This window comes from Podarcis cretensis (assembly GCF_951804945.1).
Source record: "Podarcis cretensis genome assembly, chromosome: 2".
Classification (NCBI taxonomy): Eukaryota; Metazoa; Chordata; class Lepidosauria; order Squamata; family Lacertidae; genus Podarcis; species Podarcis cretensis.
The window spans coordinates 11,336,984-11,350,091 of record NC_137171.1 but is presented as its reverse complement, the minus strand read 5'-3'; the positions used below and the strand labels follow the sequence as shown (position 1 = coordinate 11,350,091).

General features: G+C 44.0%; 1 protein-coding gene and 1 long non-coding RNA gene across 2 annotated transcripts in view; one reads left to right on the top strand and one right to left on the bottom strand.

The window, feature by feature from the left end:
• LOC307210810 overlaps window positions 1-13,108 on the bottom strand; it is a 554,287-nt gene that overhangs the window by 28,169 nt on the left and 513,010 nt on the right. The window lies entirely within an intron of this gene.
• Window positions 4,921-11,522, top strand: HOXC12 (homeobox C12). The gene is made up of 2 exons (XM_079968084.1): window positions 4,921-5,503; window positions 7,099-11,522. The coding sequence occupies exons 1-2, from the start codon at window positions 4,939-4,941 to the stop codon at window positions 7,335-7,337; spliced, it is 804 nt and encodes a 267-aa protein (XP_079824210.1). The 5' UTR covers window positions 4,921-4,938; the 3' UTR covers window positions 7,338-11,522.

Sequence of the window (13,108 nt, the reverse complement as noted above, 5' to 3'; positions counted from 1 at the left end):
TGCTGTTTTGTACGGAGGGAGGGGGAAGCTTGGCTCTCACACCAAGCTATAAGCTGAGGTAAGTTGCTAAATCGCTGTACTCTTCATCATCTTCCTTCCTTCGTACCCTCAGTCCAGGAAATTACATTTAGAATTGTTTTATTAATAAAAGAGGATGAGATATGCACACCATACCAGTGAAGTATGTTCCATAAATCCATAGATCTATGAGAGAGAGAGAGAATAAGAGAGAGAGAGTTGCCTTAGATTGCTTTATTTTGTCACCCTTTAACAAAAGTTTGAGAAAACTTTTGGATATTGAGATCCAAAGTTTTCTGCTTGGAAGTGAGCCCAATTGAGAGCAAGGAGATTTATTTCAATGTATTTAGAATTGAATTGATTTCTCTGCTCCATAAAAGCACATTGCATAGCAAGGCAGGACGATATACAGATGTAGATAAACTTCCCTCCAAACAAAGGAAACCCTTATAATTATTTTGTCTTCGCCTTCTATGGGATATACTTTTGCTTCACTGAAGATGCAGGCGGTTGTTTACATAAATCCAGCAGGAGAATGATAGCCTCTGCTGGCAGTGTTGGGGAAAATGTAGCTGCATCATAAGCGTTTAACTCTTCAATGCACAGAGAGAGACTATAGATGGAACTTCTAATTTGATTTCAAAGTCCATGCAAAACGCTTTTAAATCTAATTTTATATATGCTTTCCAAAGGATTTACTCTTTCTGCATTTCTTTTGCTGTATCTATTTCATTCTGTTACTCCCTTCCATCTTTTCTCCCCGTCTGCATTTCATAAGAACTATCCAATTTGATCTGTTCAAGCTTTCACACTCAGATAGCTAAAACAGAATAATTTCCATATACATTGGTGGTCCTTATCAACCTTTAGAGACCACTTGTAAGGTCTACTCTTAATAAATATATTCTGTTAGTCTCAAAAAGGACATTTTCAAGGATGGAATGAAATGCATGCGATGTCAGTGGATGGTTTGAGGTGTTGTTCATTTTTTTAATTTTAATTTTAGTGATCAAGCTATTCAATTAAATTAGGACTGAAGGCGGAGTTTGGGTTTTGTCTGGTAACATAGTCACAAAAGAAAAGTTGAGACTATGTCAATTGGGTGTTAAAAAGGAAGCGGGGAAATAGAAGGCGGTATAGTTTTTATGTTGGGGAAAGGAATTTTCCGCTAGAAGGTTAAGTTCAATTGTATTTTCTTGCAGCAACTGCCAGGTCTTCCTAAGTCCATTTTTAATGTAATTTTAAACAACATTTTGGGGAATCAGGTATGGGATGGTACTATATGAACTTGCGGGAGATTTAATCGGGAGAAGCTTAGGCAGTGGTAAAGAGCTGCTGGAAGCAGAAATCTAAAAATAAAGAAAGTGAAAAGTTGAGGGCATAGGGAGTATAATCAGTGTGTGTGTGTGTGTGTGAGAGAGAGAGAGAGAGAGAGAGAGAGAGAGAGAGAGAGAGAGAGAGAGAGAGAAATATATACTTTATTGAAGATCTTAGAATGCTGAAGATAACATTGGAACAAAGCTTTGGAAAGAGTCGACCGGGAAGAGCAAGCTGTCCCCCCACGCAGTGAGGGTCTTTTTTCTCTCTGTCTCCCTTTCTCTCTCCTCTGGCAAGAGCTGGTGTTCTTTCAAGACAGTCATTTGCATAAGATGTAGAGCCCATTTAATACACTAGACAGTGACCTTGAACTGGCTCAAGCGCCATCTCGGCTCGGATTCGACTTTCTGTGAGCACCCTATTTTCAAAGGATCATTAAAGGAGCTTTCCGCTGGTTCTGCAGAAATATCCAAAATGCCTTTAGATAAAAGACAGGCGATGGGGGGAAATTTCGAAACATTTCTCTCCTCCCTAACGTTATGCCTTCATTTCAGGCCTGTTAGTATTAATTTTTTTTCCTCGATAGCTACTGCTGTTGCTGAATGTCTGTATGTCTGGGGGGGGGGGGGTTGGGGGGTCTAGGGTATTTGATGTGATAGTAATTTTAAAAAAAATAAATCCGATGTGAACGTAGAAATGCATGGAATTGGGTCCCTCTGGGGGAAAAAACGCATCCCTGAATCCCTCAAGAAAGAGTCTGATATGTATATTCCCTCCAAAAGAATATATCCCCCTTCCTCTTCTAAATTAGTAATATAAATTATTCATGAAGAAGCCTTAGTCGAGTCTTTAGAATGTTTTATTTTAAGGTCCGCAGTAAAGTAATTACATTCTCTTGCTGCAAGTAAACGGGGTGGATTAAAAAAAGAAAAGACAATCATAACCGTCAGATTATTATCATCATCATTATTTTCCCACCGAAATGGGCATCCTTACTGGCAATAAATAGATTATCACAGAAACCTGGAGACTTTAAACACCGTCACCGAGACTCACCCCCCCCCCCTTGCCTCCTTTGGACCTCCGACATCATTTATTCCAGTGTGAACCGCTGCAAAGGGTGCAATGAGGAGGGGCGGTGTTTCCAAATAAAATAATACTAATAAAGCTTTATCATTGTTAAACCGGCCAGAAATATATCAACGTGTCACGCTGTGTACCTGTGAACCTGCTTTCCTGATGTTATGGGCTGCGGTCTTGACAGAGTCAACCGGCTTTCTAGCCCACTGAATTCAACAAGAGTTGAAAAGGTCTCGCGGTGGACACGATTGCAGCCAAACCGAGAGATACCACCAGGTTTTTATTCTTGGGTTTTAAGATGGTTCGAGACCTGCTGCCAACGAGAATAATCTGGGTTTCTCTCTCTCTCTCTTTATTCTTGAGAGGGTGGGGCGTTATCTCATAATATAGAAACGATACGGTCTTCTTGGATGGAAAACCTCGGTGCCTCTACAACTATTGTTATCTCTTCCCCTCGCTGTTAGAGCGAGTGAGAGAAGGATTAAAACGTCTCCGCGAGGCTAAAGTTAATGTTCCGGTGTCGATAAGAGAACAAAGCCACGAAGACTGCTGGAGAATGTAAGGTAGAAGGATTAAAACAAAGAACGATTATTATTTTTCCCTAAAAGAGGTCCAAATTTATACTCGATCTGCGGCGATCATGCGCTTGCTGGCTGTAAAACGGTTTACTCCGTCAAGAGATATGCACTATCTCCATTTAAAATCAAAGAAGTGCAAGGAACTGCACCTGAATTTTTAAAATAATAATCATAATAATAATAATGTACTAACCTTAAGTAAGGACGGGTTAACAGTGTTTAGCCGGATAGAAAGCTCTCACATTAAGGTACGTATCTGCCCGAAAAGGATGCCCACTTACACATAGGTGTATGAGGAGCATGTTGGAAGGGAAATTTGGGGTATTAGGGAGCTGGCCCTTTAATAGAACTAGGAAAGAAAAGTGTTTATTTGATTAACACGTGATTTCCCCCCTTCCTACATAGCTGGCAGAGCTAAAGTACGGAGCGTGTCGGGAGAAGGGGGAGTAGCCATTAATGTAAAGGAAGTCCCGGGTAATGTATTCCGAGGGATTTCAATAACACCGGGGTTCTGCGCATCAATATAGGGGGTAGGTTGCTATTGTTTAAATAAAAATAAAAATAAAGGTATGTAGCCGTCCATTCCTCATGTTGGTTTGCTTACGTGGGGTGGGGTGTCGAGGGTTCGGTGCCTTCGACAAGACCTCCGACAAATCAGTTTTTACGTATACATGAGTATTTACGGTAATTTGTCGTCTAATTCTGTAGTCTTGGAAGTTGGTAGCAGAGAAAATTCCTCCGATCTTCTTTTTTTGGGGGGGGGGCGGCGTGGGATGCAGTCCCCATAAATATATATATACCCCCCTTTCCCATAAGATGACCTCTCTCCCCTTTGTTCTCCACGAAGCTTAGTTTTGATCATTCCTAAATCGGGATTGCCTTTTAAGGTTCCTTTCTCAAAGCGAGATCTCTCTGACACAGTAAATCGGATTTCTGAAGAGGACGCCCCCAGCAGTCTCTCTCCTAGACAGAACCAGCTCTTATTTTCGGGGTCCCCTCCCTCCCTCCTTCCTCTAGCTCAGAGCTTTAGAAAGGACCGATTCGTCCCACTTTGAGTGGGTACTAATTGAAGGTCCGCTAACGCGTCCTCCTCACTGTTATTTCAGGTGAGCGGAGCGGATAAAACGACGCCCCCCCCCGCCAGTTCCCTTTGTTTTAATGTATCTAATTTTCATAAGGGTGATCATTCCTTTTTTAAAGCCCTCAGAAATTGGCCGTGGCAATGTTTGCACACCCACCAACCCCCCCAGAAAACACACACACACAAATTCACCCTAGCTAGGCTGTTGGATTGCTTTTAAAAAATAAATAAATAGACAGAATTGGGGGGGGGGAGGCGGCGCAGAGGCAGAAGACCCCCGCACTCCGCCCTGTTAAAGGTGGAAATGTTGAAGAGATTTAAAAACTCTTTCGCCCTATCATCTGTAAATATGAGCCTGTTGCGGTTAGACTCATTCGTCTCCTTAAAGAGCCTGTAAACTTTATATGACACAATATCTAATAGTAATTTATTGAGAGATATTGTAAATTTCAACTGTTTTAGTTAATAAAGGAGCTAATTAATGAGAAAATTGCTTAATTTTGCCAGCTGTTGAAGGGACCCTAAAAGCAGCTGGGGGAGAAGGGTGTCATTTCTTTAAGGTGAAGGGGGGGGGATAATATTTTTTATTTTTTACAGTGCTTTGGGTTTCTCAGGCCAGTGCTTAAAGCCCGTTGTTTTATTTTATAAAATGTTTTATGATTTTTTAAAAAAGCATATAAAAAACCGAAAGGCAGAACTTAGTGTTTTGTTTTGTCTCAAATTGCTAAAGGTGGGTGGCACCCTTTCTCCAACGCAAGTTGGCGCCCACGTGACCCCTGCGGACCAATAGGGTGGACCTTTAGGTTTAACTATGTTTAATGTCAGATAGCAATAAACTAGAAGCTCTTGGTCAGGCCCGCGGAAATGGGCGAACATAATCTCCTTAATCCTGGGTTTGTGGGACCGTTGGTGAACATCCATACGGGAGACACCTTCTATTTCCCCAATTTCCGAGCCTCCGGAGGACAGCTGCCCGGCTTGCCGTCTCTCTCCTACCCAAGAAGGGACAATGTCTGTTCTCTGCCCTGGGCATCCTCAGAACCCTGCAACGGATACCCCCAGCCCTATCTCAGCAGCCCCGTGTCTATTAACCCTTCCTTCAGCCGAGCCTGCGACCTAGCTAGAGTGGAAGAGAGCAAGTGCTACTATAGGGAGGCGTGCTCCGAGAACGCTCCCCTCAAAAGGGAAGAGAGGGTTAGGGACAATGCCTTGATGCCTCTCGAATCGGGGATCCCCAATGGAATGAGCGGCAGTTTCGGCAAATTTGACTATCCGGCTCCCGAGGCGGTGCCCCACGATCCCCCCTCTTGTCAGTCTTTGGAGTCAGACTCCAGCTCCTCCTTACTCAATGAAGGCAATAAGGGCGCCACCAGCGAGCCGTCCACAATGGTTTCCCCTATCAACCAAGGAAGCAATCTTTCCGCTGGGGGTAAGAACGTGCGACCAGGAAATATATATATATATATACGAATAAGAAAAGCGAATTTATGCAATGCCTCTTCTTTATTTTATTCTTATTTTGTGTTCTCTCTCTCTATTTCTCTCTCTTACGCGCGCGCGCTCTCTCGCTTGAAAAAGTCTGCTCGCGACTCTTGCTGTTATAAATTCCATGAAATTAGCAGCTGGGACTGAAGCATGTCTATTTGTGCCGAGGCCACTAGGGGTAGCACTCAAATGCCTCGTGCTTTATTAGGTGCTGCTTCTTTTAAAAGAAAAGCCTATAAACATGTAAATATCCCATAAAAGAGATCGCGATGGCCCAGATAGACAGATTTCCATGCCTCTTTCTTTCTCTCTCTCTCTCTCTCTCTCCACCCTCCTCCCGAATCCGAACAGGCACGCTACATGCAGGACAATTTCCCACTGGGTGCGTGAAGCTTTTGCAACAGAAATGAAATGTAGAAGGGTGTGTGATTGTATTTGGAAGATTTGGTAGAAGTCTGACTGCAGGGCTAAACTTCCACGGGTTTTCTGTCCCCGGTGAGATTAGCCACCCTGGGTAAAAACCCATTTTAAGGATGGTGCCAAGCTCTGCATTAAAAAAAGGGAAACAAACACCCTGGTTTTCAAAACCCAATTCTCGCCTTCCCGCCATCCCAGCCCATCCCCATACAAAACCGGGAAGGTTCTATAAAGAAAAGTATATATATCCACGCAATGCTGAGACACCATTTGCCAAAATACAAAAAAAAAAAAAACCAACCCCAACCCAAACAAACTCTCTCTCATAAAGCTTCCCGTTATGTGCCTGATCCTCTGGTGAGCAAACACTTCCAGGAACAAGGACCAGTTGGTTCTCGTCTCCTGTGAAGCGTCCCTGGCTGCTGGAGATGTTTCATTCCCTCTGCAGAATCTGGCTTTGGGACTCTGAAGACAGAGGCTTCCTCGTCCTTAAACTTCAGATCTGACATCTCCTAAACCGGACACCTAAGGCATGCCAGCCCATCTGGTGCCTTGAGGTCTTACACGGTAACCACAGAGACACTCTAGCATTCATTCTAGCTGGTGGTGCTGGTACTTTTTGGCTGTTCGGGATCTGCAAGAGCTAGCTTAGGTTGCTTATTTTTTTGTAAGATAAATAAGCAAAAGTTGCCATCGGTTATAAAAGTCCAGCGGTGTGTGTGTGTGTGTGTGAGAGAGAGAGAGAGAGAGAGAGAGAGAACGAACCCTAACTAGTTCTTTTTAAGGTCTCTCCTTAAATCTTAATAGTTCCGAAAACCTGCAATGTATGACTTATGTGGTACACAGGAGCCCAGGAGCTTGGAATCTAAAACGAAGATGTAAAGGTCTTCTTCCCACCCATCCTCCTTTCTTTCGAAGTTAAAGCATCTTTACTGGATTGCGCATTAGAAACGTGTATCTCATATTATTAAATAAGGAGCGGTGTGTGGGTCAAAAAGGGAGGGGGGAAGCATTCCCTTTTTTAAAGCGTTACCCGCTCCCCTTTTTCTTTTCGTTTCTTTCTTTCTCTATCTCTCTTCCCCTCCGTGTGTTTAAATCTCCTTTCCATCACGCTGTTCTTAGGTGCTCCCTGGTACCCGATGCACACAAGGTCCCGGAAAAAGCGAAAACCCTATTCTAAACTACAGCTAGCGGAGCTGGAAGGGGAGTTTATGGTCAATGAATTCATTACTCGCCAAAGAAGGAGGGAGCTTTCAGATCGGTTAAACCTGAGTGACCAGCAGGTGAAGATCTGGTTCCAGAACCGGCGTATGAAAAAGAAAAGACTCCTCCTGAGAGAGCAAGCCCTTTCCTTCTTTTAAAGTTCAGACAAGTCCGCTATCGGGTAAAAAAAACCCCACAGAGACTCTCCGGCCTTCTTCATCACAACTGGTGGTATCGAGACTCTTACCTGTTCTGGTTTGAATAGCCAGTTTAGATTATTATTATTTTTTCCTTTAGAGACAAAACAAACCAACGAAAGTCAGTATCCTTTAAAAAGATAAAGAAAGCCAGCCAACAGCAGGCGTGTCTACGTTATAAGTGTGTGATTGAGAGAGTATGAGGGGGTGGGATGCTTCTCTTCCACTTCTGGACCTGTTAGGGAAGAACCAAATGTGAATACGCAGAAAGGAACCCCCCCCCCTTCATCAATCAGCGTGGCTTTTCTAATGTATGGTTCACCAAGATTTGTCAGTCAGTGTCGTTGAGTATGTTCTGAATGTGAGTCTTGAGCCCGACACTCTCGCTCTTATTACGCGTGTGCGAGCATTCACAGGTAGGGTTTCCCCTCTAAGCAACAGGGTTCCCTGTTTTGTGTGGGGCAGAGTGAGGGAGGGTCTCCATTGCCTTGGCCTTGGCTTTGTTTGGTCGGTAACCCGGTCCTCAGCAAGAGAGCATTCCAGGAAGCAAAGTCACTGTCCTATATATATCTCGGTTTAGTGTGTTGGGATTTTTCATTCTCTGGAGTAAAAGCTTAAGTGGATGTGGCATTCACCTTAAATCAACCGTAACCATTCTGATGGAGAATGGCGAGCCAGTGTTTTATGTTTGCCAGGGTTTATTTTCAGGGCACACTGGGCGGAAAAAAGTTCAGTACCTAGATAGAGGTTTGCAGCGTATCTATCTCGATAATAATAGGGGTGTCCAATATTTGAAACTTCGAGGTTCAGCTGGCTGTCCCCCGTGCTTGGCGGGTGGGAAATATATTGGTGCTTTACTCGAATGCTCTTCTGGGGGAAAGTCGAGCTGAGGATGGAATTTTGTAGACATCTACTCCCAAGGCTTTTCCAATGGCAGGCGGTGCCCACACGCGCGCTTCTGAGGATGCCCACTGTACCTAGACCCAGTGTACCTAGTGCGAATACTTTCAAGTAAACAACGCCTATGATTGGGCTGCAAAACTCCAAAAAAAGGGGGGGAGAAACCCACCTCGAGTTAATCCAATACCCCATAAAGTGAGGAATGATTTGTCATGTTAGGGTATTATAAAAAAGCAACCTTTTCAGAGGCTACAGCTGCAACCCTATACTCCTTTGCATGCTGGGGTTTAGCAGGGGGGCTTACTTCAGAGTAGACCTGTGTAGAATTGCGCGGTACCTCTCGCGTTCCTAGTCCAGCCGCGCCGCCTGCATGGGTCTCCTCTGTCCACAACCCCATAAGCGGAACAGAAGGATAACAATAATTTCAATTTGTGTTTTGATAATAGCTCCACTGAAGGAGACTTCGTCCCGCTTATTATGCTACTGTGTTTATTGATGATCAAGATGGTGGCGAGGGGCGGTGGGGGGATGCCCCCTTTTATACATTAACTATAGTAGCAGCCCCTTGGAGCTAATTAAGCTATTAATAGCTTCCCTCCTTCTAAGATAGAGAGTTCTCGTCTGGCATTAAAAACGTTTTCTTTAATGGTGGCTATTTTCGAAATGAATGAGATGTTTCTCCTCTACCTCCACCACCCCTCCCCTCTTTTAATCTTCCTCATATTTAGTTAGATTTTTATTTTTAATCACGGCAGTTCTCCCTTAAGAATCAAAAATTCTCTCTCTCTCTCTCTCTCTCTCTCTCTCTCTCTCTCTCTCTCCCGTGTGTGTGTGTGTGTGTGTGTGTTCTCTCTCTCTCACACACATACACACGCACTTATTTTCATTCCTGATTTTTCATAGGCAGCAGCTGATGACTCTGAACATTTATGGGGGGTGTCGCCTTATTCCCCCCACACACACACACACACTACAGCCACACAAACGCACGCATCCTGCTTTGGGGGATATACGGTAATTTCTGCCCAACGCATTCATTCATCCGTCTAACTCCCACCCCCACCGCCGGTTCCCCTTTGTACTTTCCCCGGTGTAGAACAGTCCCAGAGCGGGCAAGGGGAAGCGCAGAGCGGGTTGCCTTGCCGGTCATCTCCTGCCTCAGACAACCATTAGATTTCCTAATAGCTCTGCCAGGCTTGGGCATTGCTTAAACTCCCATTCCTTAAATTCCCACTCAATGCGGGGAGGAAGGCGCGCGGGGAGGCGGCAGACAAGGGTTGCTGCAACCGTGGAAGTAACCCGACAGGAATCTCTCTCCCTGTCAGCCCGTTAAATGATTGACTTGGGAATAAGTTCCCTTGATATTCCTGGTACTTATTCCATCGGGGTCCAGGAACCTATTCTCGTTCTGTTCTGCTGGTTTCCTAATTGCATACTTTAAAAAAAAAAAATGCCGCTGGGCGGGGTGGGGGGGGAGCGGCCGGGAACTGGACGAAGAGACAAATGAGCCACAACAGCAAAGTAGGGTGAGGGGGGTCAAGACGGTCTAAGCGGCGAGTTTTGCTACGACAGGCTTTGCTTCATTCGTTTTTATATCGGAGGGGATTAATTTTATGACAAAGGCAACGTTTTCCTGGGCCAGACTCAATTGTCACCACGTGGCTCCCCGTCCCGGCGTTCATGGTCATGGCCGGTGGCAGGAATGCTTTGCCTTTACGAGCTGCAAAGGATGCCGTCTAGTCCTTAAAATGCCTCTGTGTGTCCCCCGCCCCGCTCATTCTCCACCCTTGCAAGCCTTATATTTAGGTCTGCTTCCCATGGCTGTGTCATCGTTCCTTGTCTTTAGTCCGCTTTCCCCCTACCCCCCCCCCCCAATATCCAGAATTTTGAGAGGTCCCCCATCCCAGTATCACCCTTTTGGTATATCACCCCTCCCCTTTACAAACTCTAACCTTTGTAAAAGAAGAGGCATGTCTCTGCCTGTGAGTTGCTTTGAATCTAATAGGTACCCAGTCACAATTATGTGCAATAGATTGGGAGGCGGGCGTGTGTGAGAGACATCCATATATTTCCCCCCCCCCCCCAGTTATGTGCAATGAACAGAGCACATGTGGGTGTCTGTGTTGTTAGGCGGCTAAATGTGGAGGACGCCTACCTATTTCTCCAAAAAGGTACCTTGAAGAACTGAAAACTGTAGGCTTCAGTCTAACGCCATTCCCGTTGTCTCCAGCCTGTGCTTTGCCTCCTTTGAACAGAGCAGTCCGATGAAACCGCTTAAGCCGGTAGCGCTGTCATCATCCATTTTGTCCCAGTTTTCTCAATAATATTAATAAGAAAGAAGCAGCATTTTCGGTCAAAATAACGACTTTCAGCCAACTGAAATGTCATGGGGTGTGTTGCATAAATCTAGAAGGGAAGATTTGTGTCTGTGCGGTAAAGGAGGAATATGTTCGAGGAATCAGACTTAGCAGTATTGTACTTGGTTTGCTACCATCGCTTCCTCTTGAAAAGATGTGACATGTCACTCGCTGGCAAAAGGTTGCGTTTTGGAAGGGGTTGGCGGCTGGCTTACCAGGGTTTTGAGCGTTTACGGGGCAATGTTATAACGCAGCGTTCGGTTACAACTGTGGAAGGCGACAGACAGAGAGAAAGAGACTGTCTTGATGTTAATATTTTACGCGCCGAGAGCGATTTCTATCTACAGCGAAGGAGTTTTACGCTTAGAAATACAATACACAACCCACCAGCAAGAATCTTGAGTCCTGAGAATGGTCTCCTTGGTGTGTAACTGCACATAACAGGCGATTCTCAGTTGCCACTTCAACGATTTTTTTAAAGGGAGGGGGAGTAATAATTTAAAATTTGAAAATGAAGAAGTTAAATATATGCAATATTCTCGTTCAGATTGCATTGAAGTATTATTATTCCGTGTGAATTCTGTTCGTCTTGTGTTAGTTCCCGGTGTCTGTGGCTCGGTCCTTCGCTTGTTATTCTCTAGTCTAGTTTCCTGCTGTTGTTAAATATGCATCGTTGGCAATATAGTCCATATGTAATGTTTCTTACCTCAAGCTATTATATGTAGGGCCTATGCAAATGTCTGTCCATAGCACGTTCCCCCGGCTTTATATAGTCATGTAAAAAGTTGTTTCACAATAATAATGATGATAATAATAATAATGATAATAATAATAAATTGAATGTATTATTATGTGATTTCTGATAATAAATAAAATGTTTCAAACCTCTGGTTGGTGATTTACTATCGACTGTTGGAGGACCGAGAGAGCTTAGTAAAAGAGTAGCGCGCGCGCACAGAAATAAGCCAATGAAACATTTGGAGGTATATAGATCATGTTTCCCTTAAAAAAAATAATTAGGTGGATATATAAAATAGGTTGTAAAGTAAGGGGTGCCTCGGAGCACAATGATACCTATAATTAAAAAAAAATCCAAGAAGATAAGAGAGTAAATGAATCTGGGATGTTAATGTTTAATGCGAATATAAGGGTTTTTTTTGGGGGGGGGTCTCCTGATGGCCTTGCTTATAAACCCAATCATTACTGATATTTTGTTCTCTGGGAAAGAGAGGTGTCACCAGTCTATTTCTTTTTGTCCCCTTTCAGGAGCAACTGAGGCCAAGACAAAGTTCCCCTAGATTAAAGGGGGAAGATATTTATTTATTTAAAATAACATGGATGTTTTTTTTTTTTAAATTAAGAGACACTTTTATTTAAATCTGCAACTCTTGTAATATAAACAAAAACAAACAAATACCCCACCTCCAAAACAAAGCACAAAAACCCTCACGAGCCTTGGATTCGATCTTCTTCAATAAGCCCATATTTAATTCCTCCCGTTGGCGTCGTGTTTTATTCTCTCTTCTGAATATCCAGCCAGGTGCCTTTATAGCAGCGATTCCACAGAGTCAATTTAAATTTCATGAATTGTGTAGGTTGTATGAGTGGTAGGGGATGGGGGTGTATGCATGCATGCATGCATGTATGTATGTATGTATGTATGTATAGGGAGAGAGAGAGAGGTGGAATCTTCCTCTGGAAAGGAAGATTTACATGTAATGGCTTTATCCACCTTTCAGGTCTTCGGTTCAACCATAAAGTTTAGTGGCGGCTGGAGCAATGCATTAATACACACACCGGCAGGCGCGCGCACGCCAAAACCCTTTTAAAAGATCAATAAGTGGATTGTGAAGGGGAGGAGGGAGAGACCATGTCCAAAAAGCGGATCAAGAACTGCTCATTCCCATGTAGAATCCTTTGCGCCTTCGGCTCTTAATAAGTGGGAATAGGATAGGTGTGAGTTTATGCCAGTCTATTCTCTCCGCTTTCTTTAGTCCTGTTATTAGAAGAAGGCACTTCCTTGCAAAGAGGTCCTGTGTTCTTATGGTATAGGTGCATTAAGGAAAGAAAGAGATTGCGCGAAGGCAATTGTTAGAGATCGGTGATGTAGTTTGCTAACTCCTCTCTCCTCCCCCCAACCCGCGACGCCCCCTTCTGAACATACACAATATTGACGCGCCAGAGAGGCTGTTTGGCTTGTGGTGTGCAGGAGCTGCAATTGTGACCAAACAACACTCGCACACGTATCGGTAGCAGAGACGGATCTTGGGGGATGCATTGATTTGTATATTGTGTGTGCATAATATTATTTAAAAGGTGAACATACAAGGTTTGGTCAGCCTCCTCTTATTTGTCGGCAACAGCATCCGATTGAATTCCGCTCTGACCCCATCGCACGCATTTAAAATACTGGGTGGAGCTGCGTGTGTGTGTGTGTGTGTGTTTGCGCGCGCACGAAATTAATAGGAAATCCTT

Bases quoted from the DNA above. Each gene is read 5' to 3' on its own strand.
- HOXC12 (XM_079968084.1), top strand. From the start codon at position 4,939: ATGGGCGAACATAATCTCCTTAATCCTGGGTTTGTGGGACCGTTGGTG. The intron at 5,504-7,098 runs GTAAGAACGTGC...CGCTGTTCTTAG, and splicing joins AAGCAATCTTTCCGCTGGGG to GTGCTCCCTGGTACCCGATG.